General features: G+C 40.0%; 1 protein-coding gene across 1 annotated transcript in view; it reads right to left on the bottom strand.

Moving 5' to 3' along the window:
- Window positions 1-297: 297 nt before the first annotated feature.
- Window positions 298-13313, bottom strand: part of LOC148872784 (callose synthase 3-like) — a 50996-nt gene continuing 37980 nt past the window's right edge. Inside the window, exons 41-44 of the mRNA XM_088968643.1 lie at window positions 12446-13243; window positions 12273-12323; window positions 1017-1202; window positions 298-908 (exon numbers count right to left, since the gene is read on the bottom strand). Coding sequence (XP_088824769.1) covers window positions 660-908; window positions 1017-1202; window positions 12273-12323; window positions 12446-13243 — 1284 coding nt within the window. The 3' untranslated portion in view covers window positions 298-659. The remainder of the gene's footprint in view (window positions 909-1016; window positions 1203-12272; window positions 12324-12445; window positions 13244-13313) is intronic.

Raw genomic sequence — 13313 nt, 5'->3', positions numbered from 1 at the left:
ATCCAAATTTTGACCATCCAAAAGCGACGTTCAAAATATCAATACTGCTTTTTGTTGTTTTTTTTTCCTCATCTGGGGGGCCAGTTTAGGACGACTCCACCCCTGAACTGGTCAGACCCCCAATACACCCACTGTAGGGGAGAGTATTGGAGGGGTCCCAGTATGGACGATATAGGCCGATACGTGTCGATACTTTGAACCTTGTCCCAAAGTGAGACAAATACATAGAAAACATTAAGACAACACTAAATGACATGCACCAGGCATATAAATTTTGGATTTTGCCTAGAGATGCTGTTTGGAATAAATTTTAATCACATTTAATTTTCCCAAATGTAGGTCCAATACACAAGTGGAGATGCAAAATCAATACAAAGTCTACTAACCCTTGCAGATTTGAGTTTTAAATTACAATCAAAGGAAAACCAGATATTGTTAGCATCACTAGATCTGGTTTGCGTGGTTGGGGAAGCCATTCTAATTTCCGATAAACATAATACTATCCCATTTCTAATCATAATTTGTAACAAGATAAATTTACAACTTTAGATGTACAAAATCTAAATATGACTGTTAAGATCTGCTGGCTGATATTTTTGGCAGTTGTAGGACTAACGAGAAGCCTTTCCACTCGCATGAAGAGACAATTCAGAGCATGCTTACTCTTTATTTCGTGATGAACGATCCTTCCTCTGTCCACCAAGAATACGGGATATCTGGAGACCTCTGCTGAACGCTTGGTTGAACAGCATTCGTGTTTGAAATTCTGAAACAAATGGGAACCAAGCCAGAAATGCAACAGGAATGAAAAGAAGCAAACCCATAACAATTTCATAAGCACGAGCAAGTGTTCGAACTGATCCCCAGAAACCAGCATTTTGGACAAGTGGTTTAAGAGCTTGGGCAATCTGTAAAACAATTAAGGAAAATATGTAACCAAAAAGAGCAAAGGACGATGAAGGACCGACCACACACAAGCACAAAAAATAAACAGGATGCCGAAATGATTTACGTACCAGAAGCAATCCCCAACCACTTGGCATGAATGCAAGAAAGCAGACTATAATGTCCTTCACGGTCATGTGGGGAAGTGCTATCAATGTGATCAGAACAGAAACAAATGTCAAGAAAATAAGTCCCTTGATTAGCCGAAATACGAGCTGAAAATTTGCACTGAATTTACGCCTTCCAACTGAAACAGTCTGCAAAAAAGACAACATATCCTTCAAGACCATGATAAGCATCCATTACATATTAGTGGATAACCATAAAATACAAGAAAAAGTCTCCGGTGCAAAACCAAGGTCATCCAACTAACAGCAACCAAGGTGCAAAGTATTGGACATGCATAGATGCATATAGATGCATTGAGATGACTCAAGTTTCAAAAGCTTCACCAATAACACTGGACTAGGCCTAAGATCACTATAAAAGAGGTACGTAAATATTAAAAAAAGAAACACGTACTTTAACAGTTTATGTGGACTACCACCGGCAATTAGAATAACTAAGACATATATGCATATCTGAGTTCTGAGAAAAGCAATGTACTTATTGTTTTTGTAGGATTGTAGAGCAATAATATATTATTTATGTTGCTGTTAGCATATTATTAGTGTCATTAAGTAGGTTATTTCAGTTAGTTTTCAGCTGCTGTTTATTTACGTTAACAGTAGGGGCAATATGTTTTTGACCCACACTCTTTTCTGAATTCTCTTCTCTCTCTCTCTCTCTCTCTCTCTCTCTCTCTCTCACCTATTCCCTGAAATTTTTTCTTACTGAGTTCACATCTAGAATAGGACTGATTACAGTCTCGACAAATTGGTATCAGAGCCAACCTAGGGTTTCTCATGTTAGTCTAATCAGGCTGACTGCATGAGAACTTCCTAGGGTACGAAATTTTAGGAAGATTGGTCCATCAGCTGATTCTTGGAGATTACTGGTAGAGTGCAGCAGTTTTCAAGGAATTGTAGAGCCTTGGAAGGTGTCCAGTGATCAGGAAGAATCTGAGGGAAGGAACGAATTCAAGATTAGTAGGATTCAAACTGAGGATTGGAAGTGATCTAGGAGCAGCTGGGTTTTTTTCTAATTACTCTAGATTTTTTTAGGGTTTTCCCAAACCCACGATCAGTTCTCTAATTTAAACCCTAGTAATCTGACTGTTATTAGTCTCTGGGTAACACTTAGATCTGTTTTAGCATTTTAGGTTGATTGATAATAATCTTTGGGAGATTAGGTCTGTTTCAACATTTCTGGATGTTTCCTAGACCTTTTTCAGCTTTCCAAGTGGGCTGTTTGCAATTTCTGGGTGATAATTTCTTCAGTTTCAACATAAAGGCTCAAGGGAAAGGTGTTTTGGGGGATGGAAACATCACTGAAAATACTTTTCAAATTACCACTGTCAAATTTGATGGATCAAATTACTTGGAATGGGCTGAGTCAGATATGATGGCTATTGGGGGTAGAGGGAAATTGGGCTATGTGATGGGGATGTAAAGAAACCAGCCAAGGAAGACACGTTATATGCCAAATGGGTTCAGGATAAATTTTTGGTCATGACTTGGTTGTGCAATTAGATGCAGCCTCATAACAGCCGAAATTACTTGCGGGCCAAAACGGACAAGGAAATTTGAGATATCATAAGAGAAATATACTCCCAACCACTTAATGTTGCAAAGACCTATGAGTTGAAATCTAAAGTCAATAATCTTAAGCAAAGAGAAACCAATCTCAGATTACTTCTGTACTTTAAAATCTTTGTGGCATGAAATTGATCACTTGGAGACAATTGAGTGAGAAAGTCAGAATGATGCACAAGCATACAGAAAACAGGTTGAAACCAATAGGGTTTTTGGATTCCTAGTTGGTCTGAAATCAGAATATGATATTGTGAGGCAACAACCGATCACCAAAGAGAATGTGACCTTGTCTCAGGCCTATTCCTTAGTGCACAATGAAAAAGCAGGAGAAAGGTTATGTTACAATATCAGCCTATGGAATCAACCCTAACAACAGTGAAACCAAAGTTTGGAGGTGACAAGCAAAGGGATATGAAGAAAGAAGATAGATCTATGACAAATGGTGTGGGTAGGGTGTGTTGACTACAAGAGAACCACCTCTGGATATTGTGCTTTTGTAGGAGGAAATCTTGTCTCTTATATAAGTAATAAACAAAATGTTGTTGCTCGTTCCAGTGCTGAAACTGAATATAGATCTATGGCAAATGATGTGGCTGAAGTATTATGGTTGAAATTCCTATTTGAGGATCTAGGCATTGCTTATGAAAAAGCCCAAGTACTGTATTGTGATAATCAAGCTATTATTAACATTGCCCATAATCCACTTCAACATGACAGAACTAAGCATATTGAAGTGTATTTACACTTTATCAGAGAGAGGATTGCACCTCAAGAAGTGACCTATATATATTGGGAATGATTGATATGCACATAGTGAATCCACTTCAATAACAGATTGATTATCACTAAGACAGTCTGGATTGATATGTAAGCCCAAAGACCAAGTTGGAGACAAATTTACGCAAGTTGGGCTGGCTGATCTCTTCACTAAGGCAACATGGAGGCGTGCTGATCTCTTCACTAAGGCAGTCCTAAAGACCAAGTTGGAGACAAATTTACACAAGTTGGGAATGATTGATATGTACACCCAACATTGGATGGTGGCCAAAGCTTGTAAGTTGGGAATGATTGATATGCACATAGTGAATTGTCCAATTCCATATAAGATTTTGACAACATTGGATGGTGGCCAAAGCTGTTCTGGATTCTGGTTGCAGATCGATTTTTAAAACATTAGAATATAGTGAGTCAATGGCATATAAGAGAAAAAGAAAGTTAATTAGAGGCAAATTTGAATGTGAATCAATGACTAAAATACAAGAGTTAATGAGAGAGGGCAGCCCAATGCACAAGGCTCCTACCAATGTAGGGTCTGGGGAGGGACAGATGTACACAGTCTTACTGCTGCACATAAAGAGATACTGTTTCCAATATATGAGCAATGTTTTAGAACGCAAGAGGCATAAGCCTCCCGAACACAAGGAGGCATAAGCATCCTTAAGAGGAGGGAGGTTAGGAGGAGGATGAAGAGGAAGGGGCGATCTCATTTTATATTTACTTTTAAAAAAGAATAAAGATGCATAACATTAGTTGAAAGGGTGAAGCCCCCCAGCCGAAGGGGCAAGGGGCAAACCATTTTCTTTCCCCTTATCTTTTTCCTTCCCTTCCCTTCCCTTTACTTTCCTTTTCTCTTTTTTACTTCTCTCTGTTTCTTTCCCATCCCTTTCCTTTCTTTTTTTGTCTTTTTATATCAGATGTGCATGAGGCGTATGCCTCTAGCACACCTCATGAAAAAAGAGCAAGAGGCGTACGCCTCAGAGGTGTCAGCGCCTCTGGCATACGCCTCGGGGCGTTTTGGGAGCACCTCACCTGGAGGCGCCTCCAGGCACACGCCTTTTAAAACACTGTACATGAGCGAGAAACAAATTTGAATATGGCGGCCAATATACTAGTAGTATTGGCCCATATTGGCTTATATGGACTAATATAGTGACCAATTGGGTCAATGTTATAGATACGGGTAGATTGGAATGAAGCTTCATCCATTCCACCAGTCTCAAATGCATGAAGCTCCCAGAATTGATACATATCGGTTGATATTTATAAATAATTTAAACCTAAACTGCAACCATATTGTTGAGTTGTAACCTCAATAGAAATGGTATTCAAAAAGCTCTCAATAGATTGTAAGCTAATTAGGAGTTCACGAAGTCATATGGAATTACATTTACAGACCAAAGAATAATAGAAGTTTGAGTTAGGTTTTTAGAAGAGGCTTTGAATAAATCATGCTTCAAAAATGGTTCTAGACATTTCAAGATGAAAGAGAGCCTCTTTAGAGTGTGACAAGCCATAAGTATGGGATTGTTGATAAGATTGGAACAGCAGCAGTGTTTTAGGATTTAACAATAAGGTGGTGAGAGCACTAGGGCCTAGAGTTCATTTTTGGGAAGGTAAACACCACAAAATTTGAAGATTTTGAGGTGCATCCAAAGCCCTTACGAGCTGAATATCAAAAATGTTAAAATCAAATAATGTCTAAAAATCAAGAACATGAGTTGATTTGAACATTATTTGATTTGGTGCCCAAGTATAAGACACAAGATGGTGGAAGGAATGCAATTATTTGCGTTCACATGGAGCACTATGTTCTCGGAAATATTTGAGGTAGCCAAACTCCACTTGGTATGGAAACTTTTGCTTGGCTAGTTTCTCTTGATATTTGATCGGTGTATATTAATGTACAACAGAATTGATGAAATATGTTAAAACATTTTTTAGGAAATTCTGGAAGTTGAAATCCTTTGTGGTGAAATCTCTAAGTAAGAAAAGAAGGTAAGATTTTCTGGGAGTCTGATCCTTTTTACAGTTGATTTGGACTTCAGAAAAGAAAGGAATTGAAGAATTTTAAATGGTAAATTTAAAGGCTGTGAAGATTATGTTCAGATAAAGGACTTGGACAAGATTCTAGTGTATTTGCTGAAATAGGGTTGTCGAATGAGAGTAGAAGAGGAAGAAGAAGAGGAACAGAAATGAAATGGGCGACAGTAATCTTTCGGCCAGCCCTAATCTATTATATATAAAGGTATTACATAATGTTACATGAATGGACAAGGCTGCCCCTGATTAAGTAAGATTAGGCCCACTAACTAATGACTTAAGACCCAACAAAAAGTAAACATACAAACTAAGACAACTGAACCAACACTCCCCCTCAAGCTAAGCATGGATGTCAATCATGTTTAGCTTGCCAAGTCAGTCCACGAATTTCACTGTAGCTAGCCCTTTAGTCAGAACATCTGCAATCTGCATCTCGGAGGGAGTATAAGGAATGCAGAGTTCTTCTGAGACAATTCTTTCTCTAACAAAGTGACGGTCTATCTCAATATGTTTTGTTCTATCATGTTGCACTGGGTTATTTGCAATGTTGATGGCTGCCTTGTTGTCACAGTACAATCTGAGAGGGCACTCAATCTTTATTCCAAATTCACCAAGCAAGATCTTCAACCATAAGAGTTCAGCAACACCATGAGCCATAGCTCGGTACTCAGCCTCTGCACTAGATCTTGCAACCACATTCTGTTTTTTACTCCTCCATGTAACTAAATTTCCTCCAACAAAAGTACAGTACCCAGAGGTAGACTTCCTGTCCCCAACAGAGTCAGCCCAATCTGCATCAGTATATCCTTCAACTTCAATTTTACTGTTTTTTCTGAACATAATCCCTTTCCCCGAGCAAGACTTCAAATATCTGAGGATCCATTCCACAGCTTTCATGTGAGGGATCTTAGGAGTGTGCATGAACTGACTGACAACATGTACAGCATAAGCAATGTCAGGGCGAGTAAGGGACAGGTAAATCAACTTCCCCACCAGCTTTTGGTATCTTTCCTTATCAGGGTAGTACTCTCCTACTGACACCTGTAGACCATGATTCTGTTCTATTGGAGTATCGGCTCGCCTACACCCCATCAAGCCAGTCTCTTGAAGAAGATCAAGGATGTATTTCCGCTGACATATATAGATGCCCTCTTTGGATCTTGCAACTTCAATCCCAAGAAAGTATCTCAGTTGGCCCAAATCTTTGATCCCAAATTCAACAACCAAAAACTCCTTTAGTCTTTTAATCTCTTCCTGATCATTCCCTGTAATTACCATATCATCCACACAGACAATAAGTGCGTAAGTTTGCCATTTCTCTTCCTTATGAATAGGGTATGATCTGCTCCACTTTGAGTGTAACCCCCTTTCTTCATGACTCCACATAGCTTCTCAAACCAAGCTCGAGGGGACTGCTTATGGCCGTAAAGGGCCTTTCTCAGTCTACATACCTTCTTGCCAAAGACATAACCTGGTGGAGGATCCATTAACACCTCTTCATGCAGGTCGCCATTCAAAAAAGCCTTCTTCACGTCCAACTGATGTAGCTCCCATGAGAAATTTGCAGCTAATGATAATAGAACTCGGATTGTGTTGAGTTTTGCCACCGGAGCAAAGGTTTCTTTGTAGTCAATCCCTTCTTTTTGAGTAAACCCGTTTGCTACCAATCTAGCCTTGTACCTCTCAATGGACCCGTCCTCCCTATGCTTCATAGTGAACACCCACTTGCATCCAACAGTGCATTTCCCTTCTGGTAGATCCACTAATTCCCAAGTCCTTGCTTTCATTAAGGCCTTCATTTCTTCGTCCATAGCCTCTTTCCATTTTGGGTGAGATACTGCCTCAGAATACCTGGTAGGAACATGCACAGAAGAGAGAGCAGACACAAAAGAACAATAACGAGGAGACAAATGTGAGTAAGACACAAAATCAGCAATGGGGTGTCTGATAGTACACGAACAAGTAGACTTACGAAGGATAATAGGAAGATCCAAGTCAGAGGAACTGATAGGATTACCTTGAGTTTCTGAGACAGATTGATCCGAGTCCAATTGGTTGCTATCATGTGTTAGAGGACCATTCTTCCTTCTGTTGTAGGTGATTCTGATATCTCTTTGCAGCCTGCTGGAGTCTTCAGTAATATTTGCAACATCACTAGTAGTAGCTGGTACAATGGGAGCCTCACTAGATTCACCCGGGATACCACAACTAGGTGGATCAGGAGGAGAAGATGGAAGGCCTGAGGTAGAGGTACAAAGAATGGGGGAACAGAAGAATCATCTTCCATCCCACTAGTCTCCCCCTGAAGAGGATTCTGGGAAGAATGAAAATAGGATTGAGACTCAAAGAATACCACATCCTTTGTGACATATTTTTTCTTGTATCCCTTCTGAGTAGAGGAGTACCCCAAAAAGATTCCATTTGTAGCCCTAGGATCCATTTTGGTCTTCTTCGGATCCTTGACATGTATAAAGCATACACAACCAAAGACTCTCGGTGGAAGAGAAAAGTCAGGAAGATGAGGGCAAAGAACAGAGAAAGGAGTTTTCATCCCCAATACCTTGGATGGCATTCGATTTATCAGATATGATGTAGTAAAAATTGCTTGAGACCAATAGCTTTTAGGAACTTTGTGCTGAAATAGTAAAGCTCAAGCAGTCTCCAATAGGTGCTTGTTCTTGCGCTCAGCAACCCCATTCTGTTGGGGGGTACTAGCACAAGATGACTGATGAATCATTCCAGCATCCTCCATAAACAGATTCAAGGACCTTTCAAAATATTCTGCAGCATTATCTGACCTGAATTGTTTGACCTTCATACCAAATTGTGTTTCAATCATTTTGCAAAATGTCATGGTTACCCGCGGCACTTCCTCTCGTGCCTTTAATAAGTATATCCATGTGCATCGAGAATAGTGATCAATAAAGCTGATAAAATATCGAAAGCCATCAACAGAAATAATGGGAGAAGGACCCCAAACATCAGAGTAGACTAAGTCAAAAGAAGCTCGAATTCCATTACTTGAAGTTGAATAAACAGTTCTACATTGCTTTGATAGTTGACAGACTTCACAAACTAACTCTTGACTTAAAACACTTTTGAATAATTCTGGAAACAACACTTCCAATGATGAAAAAGGTAAATGACCTAGCCTAGCATGCCATAGATGTAACCTAGCTATTGACTCCACATTGAACTGACTACACATAGCAGATGTTTGCAAGGCCGAACTGATGTTTGCATTAAGGTAGTAGAGACCTCCACACTCATGACCGCTCCCAATCGTTCTCTTCGTCAAACTGTCCTGACAGACACAGTGAGTAGGAAAAAAGGTTATGCTACAATTCAAATTTTTGGCAAGCTTGGAAACAGATAAGAGATTTGAAGAAAGATTGGGAACATGCAAGACAGATTTTAGTGAGATGTCCTAGCTTAGGTCAACCACTCCCTTCCCAGAGATGGTAGAGAGAGAACCATCAGCAGCCCTCATTTTATCTTGGCCAGACATTAAATGATAGGAAGAAAATAGAAAAAACATGTGTCATGTGGTCAGTTGCACCAGAATCAATAATCCAAGAGGCAGGATCAATAGAACTAGTAGCACTAAAGGCTGAGACAACACCTAATCTAGCAAGGGAGGAGGATGGAAGAGAATTGGTCCTTAGACGAGCTAGGGCCCGGCTAAGTACCTCTACCTCATCGGTAGTAAAACCCAAAGACTCTGTTCGAGAGGAATTAGAAGTCTATCCCATGGAAGATGAAGTAATTGTAGATGTGCGTTTTGAACCATCATCACTTTGTCCCATAGCCAAATTCACACTTGCAGATTGACCCTTCTAATGCTTCTTATCTTTCCTCAATGCAGCTGGCTTCAGATGCAGATGGAGAACCCAACAGGTCTCTTTCACATGCCTTTCCCCTCCACAGTGGGTGCACTTCAGATGTCTCTTGTCAGAGTACCTGTTTCCCCTTTGATTTGTAGATATTAGGGCCGAATGCTCCACAGGCTGTTCAGCTAGTTTTGTTTGAGTATCAACCTGCATCTCATTTCTTCTCACCTCTTCATTCCTCACAAGGTAGTAGACATGATGTAAGTCTGGCATTTCATCCCTTCCCAGAATTTGGGATCTTATGCTCTCATATATAGGATCTAGGCCAACAAGAAACTTAAATGCTCTACCCTCTTCAATTTGTTTGTCATGCTTCTCTTTGTCTCCAGCACTCTCCCAGTCAATGATAAGGTGGTGATCTAACTCTTCCCATAGTCCTTCTAGTGTAGCAAAATATGTTGCAACACTCATATCTCCTTGCCTCAAGGCAGCAATATCTTGATTCAATCTGTAAACTCTGGCATTTTTCTTTTTCTGCCCATAGGTTTTAGAAACCTTTTTCCAAATCTTGGCAGCCGTGGAAAAATGTTGAACAGTCCTGGCTACTCTTGGAGTCATTGAGGCAAGTAGCCAGGACATAACAGTAGCATTCTCTTTGCGCCAAGTTCTGTATTCAGCACTTCCCACTTCTGGTTCCTTCTTCTGCCCGTTTAAGTAACCAGTGAGTTCACGGGATGTGATGAAAAGCATGGCTGAGACAGACCATTCCCTAAAGTTGTACTCATCCAACAACACACTTGTGATCTGTAGGCTATGCAGATTTGGATTCTCCAGATTAGGAGACCTCCCATAAGCCCTAACATCTCTAGAAGACACTTCACCGGATATCGAAGACATCTTCACTTACTTGTAAGTGTCAAGACTGTAACTCCAATGTATAGAGAATTGTTTTACACTTACGAAACTTGCTGCACTGTAAACTCAGTCCTGAGAACCAGACAAAGAGCTGAAACACTGCACATTGTGCCCAAATTACTGTTGTCACCGAGTACAACACTGCAACCTGCTGTGTTGGCTTCTACTGTGTGCTAAACACTGCTGCCGCAGGTTATAACTTCACCCACGAATAGTTATAGGACTGCTGAAATCAGTCCTTCCGCCTAGATCTGTTCTACACAGATCTATCTTAGCCGAATGGCTATAGTCTGTTGTACTGTGTCTAACTCCCCTTGGGCCCTACAACCAAGGGAAACCCTAGATGTAGGTCTAGCTGTGTTCTACGACCAACCCTAGGGTTTCTTTGCAGCAACCAACAAGAATGGGAGAGTTACCTGCGAGTAGAAGAAGATGCGGCTACTATAACCAGTCGTAAGATCAGTGCTCTGATACCATGTTTGCTGAAATAGGACTGTCGAATGAGAGTAGAAGAGGAAGAAGAAGAGGAACAGAAATGAATAGGGCGGCAGTAATCTTTCGGCCAGCCCTAATCTATATATAAAGGTATTACATAATGTTACATGAATGGACAAGGCTGCCCCTGATTAGTGATGGGACACCTAGTCGAAATAAACATTAAGATTAGGCCCAGTTACAAGGCCCACTAACTAATGACTTAAGACCCAACAAAAAGTAAACATACAAACTAAGACAGCCGAACCAACATAGTGCATCAAGAGCATTTAAGTCTCTGAAGAGCTTCTAGATCATACTTTCAGTCTACTCATTCGATATCGGCAGAATCTTAAATGTTAGATTATATCTGTGTTTTATTGCTTTACCTTTTGGCAGAATCCTGTTTCATGATTTGATTTTGCCATGTCTTCTCTTTTAGAATGCTTTTCCCTATTCTTTTTTATCAATGTTTCCTCATATTCCGTAACACTCCCCTCTACCTCCACACTAGACCTGGCAATTGGGTTGGGTCGGTCGGGTTCGGGTTGGGTCAAGGTACTTCGGGTTGGGTTGTCAAATGCTAGACCCTAACCCTAAATGTTCGGGTTAGGATTGACCCATGGGTCAATTTAGGTCATCCAAAAAAATAATCGAAATTTAAAAAATAAAGAAAATTACATGAAAAATGCCAAAATTAAAAGAATTAACCTTAAAATTCCAAATATAAAATAAAAAACCTGAACATTTAACAATTTATAGAGTAAACAATAAAAAGTAAAGACTAAATAGAAAAAATTAAAGAGTGGAAACTTCTAACAATGATAAATAATCCCAATTAGACTTGACAATCGGGTTGGGTCATTTTTTACATTCGGGTAGCTAAATATGAGACCCTAACCCTGTTTTTTCAGGTTGGGTTGGGTCTGGTTTGGAGGTTCGGTCACCTTTTTGCCAGGTCTACTCCACACATTTAGTTAAGACCCTACGGAATAAATAGATTAACGGCACTGCTATGATGAGAAGAAATTGGAAGGAAGTGGCTAGTTCAGCCCCTGCCAAAACCAAGATTAGTCCCATTTGGTCTGCTCCTTGAGCTGAGATCTTGGCAAGATCTCTGGCATTGGAGGAACTTTCAGACAAGAGGGGGGAAAGTCATTGCTCTATTTTCGGGTACTACTGGTTTAGGTGATTCACCTCGAGCTGAGATCTTGGCAGTGATTGAAGGAATGAAGAAAGCTAAGGAGCTGAACTGTCACAAGCTTATTGTTGAAGGGGACACAAAACTGGTTATGGGATGGCTGCAAAAAGAAGAGAACGATCTATCGAAGCTTGCTAGTAAGAAAAGAATGTTTAACCAGCTAGCACAAGGTTTAGAAATTGAGCTACAGTGGATAAAAAGAAGCACTAATTCCATTGCGGATACTCTTGCTAAACATGGGATGGGAAGAGAATAATTGTTTTCAGCTATTTTGTAATTTGAGTTATTTTTCTTTTCTAAGGGAGGGGTTAAGAGAGTCTACCCCTCCTCTAGTCTCCTTAGTACTTTATTTATTAATGAATTTTCCTGTTATTGATAAAACAAGGCACTCACCTTCATAACAATCAATATTCCAATGATCACGAGCCATGAAGCGCCATAGACCTGTAAAATTAGAAAGTAAATGAAATTATAACTATATCCCTTCAAAAATAAGAGAACAACTTTTCATTAATTCATATAATGTAACTGTTAAGGTAGCAGAAATCTGACAGAAAAAAACTTACTAATACACTTTTTGTCCTTTTTGTAATATTTAAGTGATATACAAGACCATATTGATAGATGAAAAACCGCAGTGCTAACACAATCTCAGCAATGATGCCACGCTTCCCAGAATGTCGAAGATGCTCTTGCTCCTTCTCCCACCATGATTCCCAACTTTTTTCTGGAGGTACACCAATTCCTCCTCGGTTGCTTATCCATTTGTTCCAATCAGTCCAGTCATCAACAATCTTTTGCCACTCAAATCCAGATGGATTGAAGAGAAATGGAGCAAAAAGCCATGTTCCCACCATGAACCACATAGAGATAGTGATCAAGACATATGCAACAGCACGTCTATACGTATGCCCAAAGATTTGGTAAACAACAAGTAGAATTAGCAGTTCAATTCCCTTCACAAAATGGCTTCGGGAGTACAACCTATAATTGTCTGCGAATTTTGCATGAAACACCACAAACCCACGACCTGTGCCTCTATATTCTGCACCACCGTGAAGCAATGTTCTTCCATAGTAGTGGGTTTTTGTTCCAAGTGAAAATGTGAAAAATACAGGGGCCAACTGTAACTGCATTAACACAAAATCACTCAATGCTGTTCTGAATCCTCTTTCTAGTCCAATTTCCATCATCATTGGCAATGCCATCAAAAACCCAAGTTGCACAAAAGACTGAGATGCAAGAGCCACTTGAAGAGGCTTATTATCCCGAATAGCAGGTTGTGTGCTAAGTCCTTCCTCGAGTCCACTAAGAACAAGATAGAGGCGGCCATACAGAAACACGTAAACTGTGAGCACTGTTATCTGTAAGAAGAAAGTCATGAACCAGTCAGAAGGTCACATGACACCATTCTGTCAGGAAGGGAAAAGGTGG

Source organism: Nelumbo lutea, chromosome 2 (assembly GCF_056320005.1).
Source record: "Nelumbo lutea isolate HS-2025 chromosome 2, American lotus-T2T, whole genome shotgun sequence".
Classification (NCBI taxonomy): Eukaryota; Viridiplantae; Streptophyta; class Magnoliopsida; order Proteales; family Nelumbonaceae; genus Nelumbo; species Nelumbo lutea.
The sequence above is the reverse complement of the archived record's forward strand: the minus strand, read 5'-3'. Positions and strand labels throughout refer to the sequence as shown.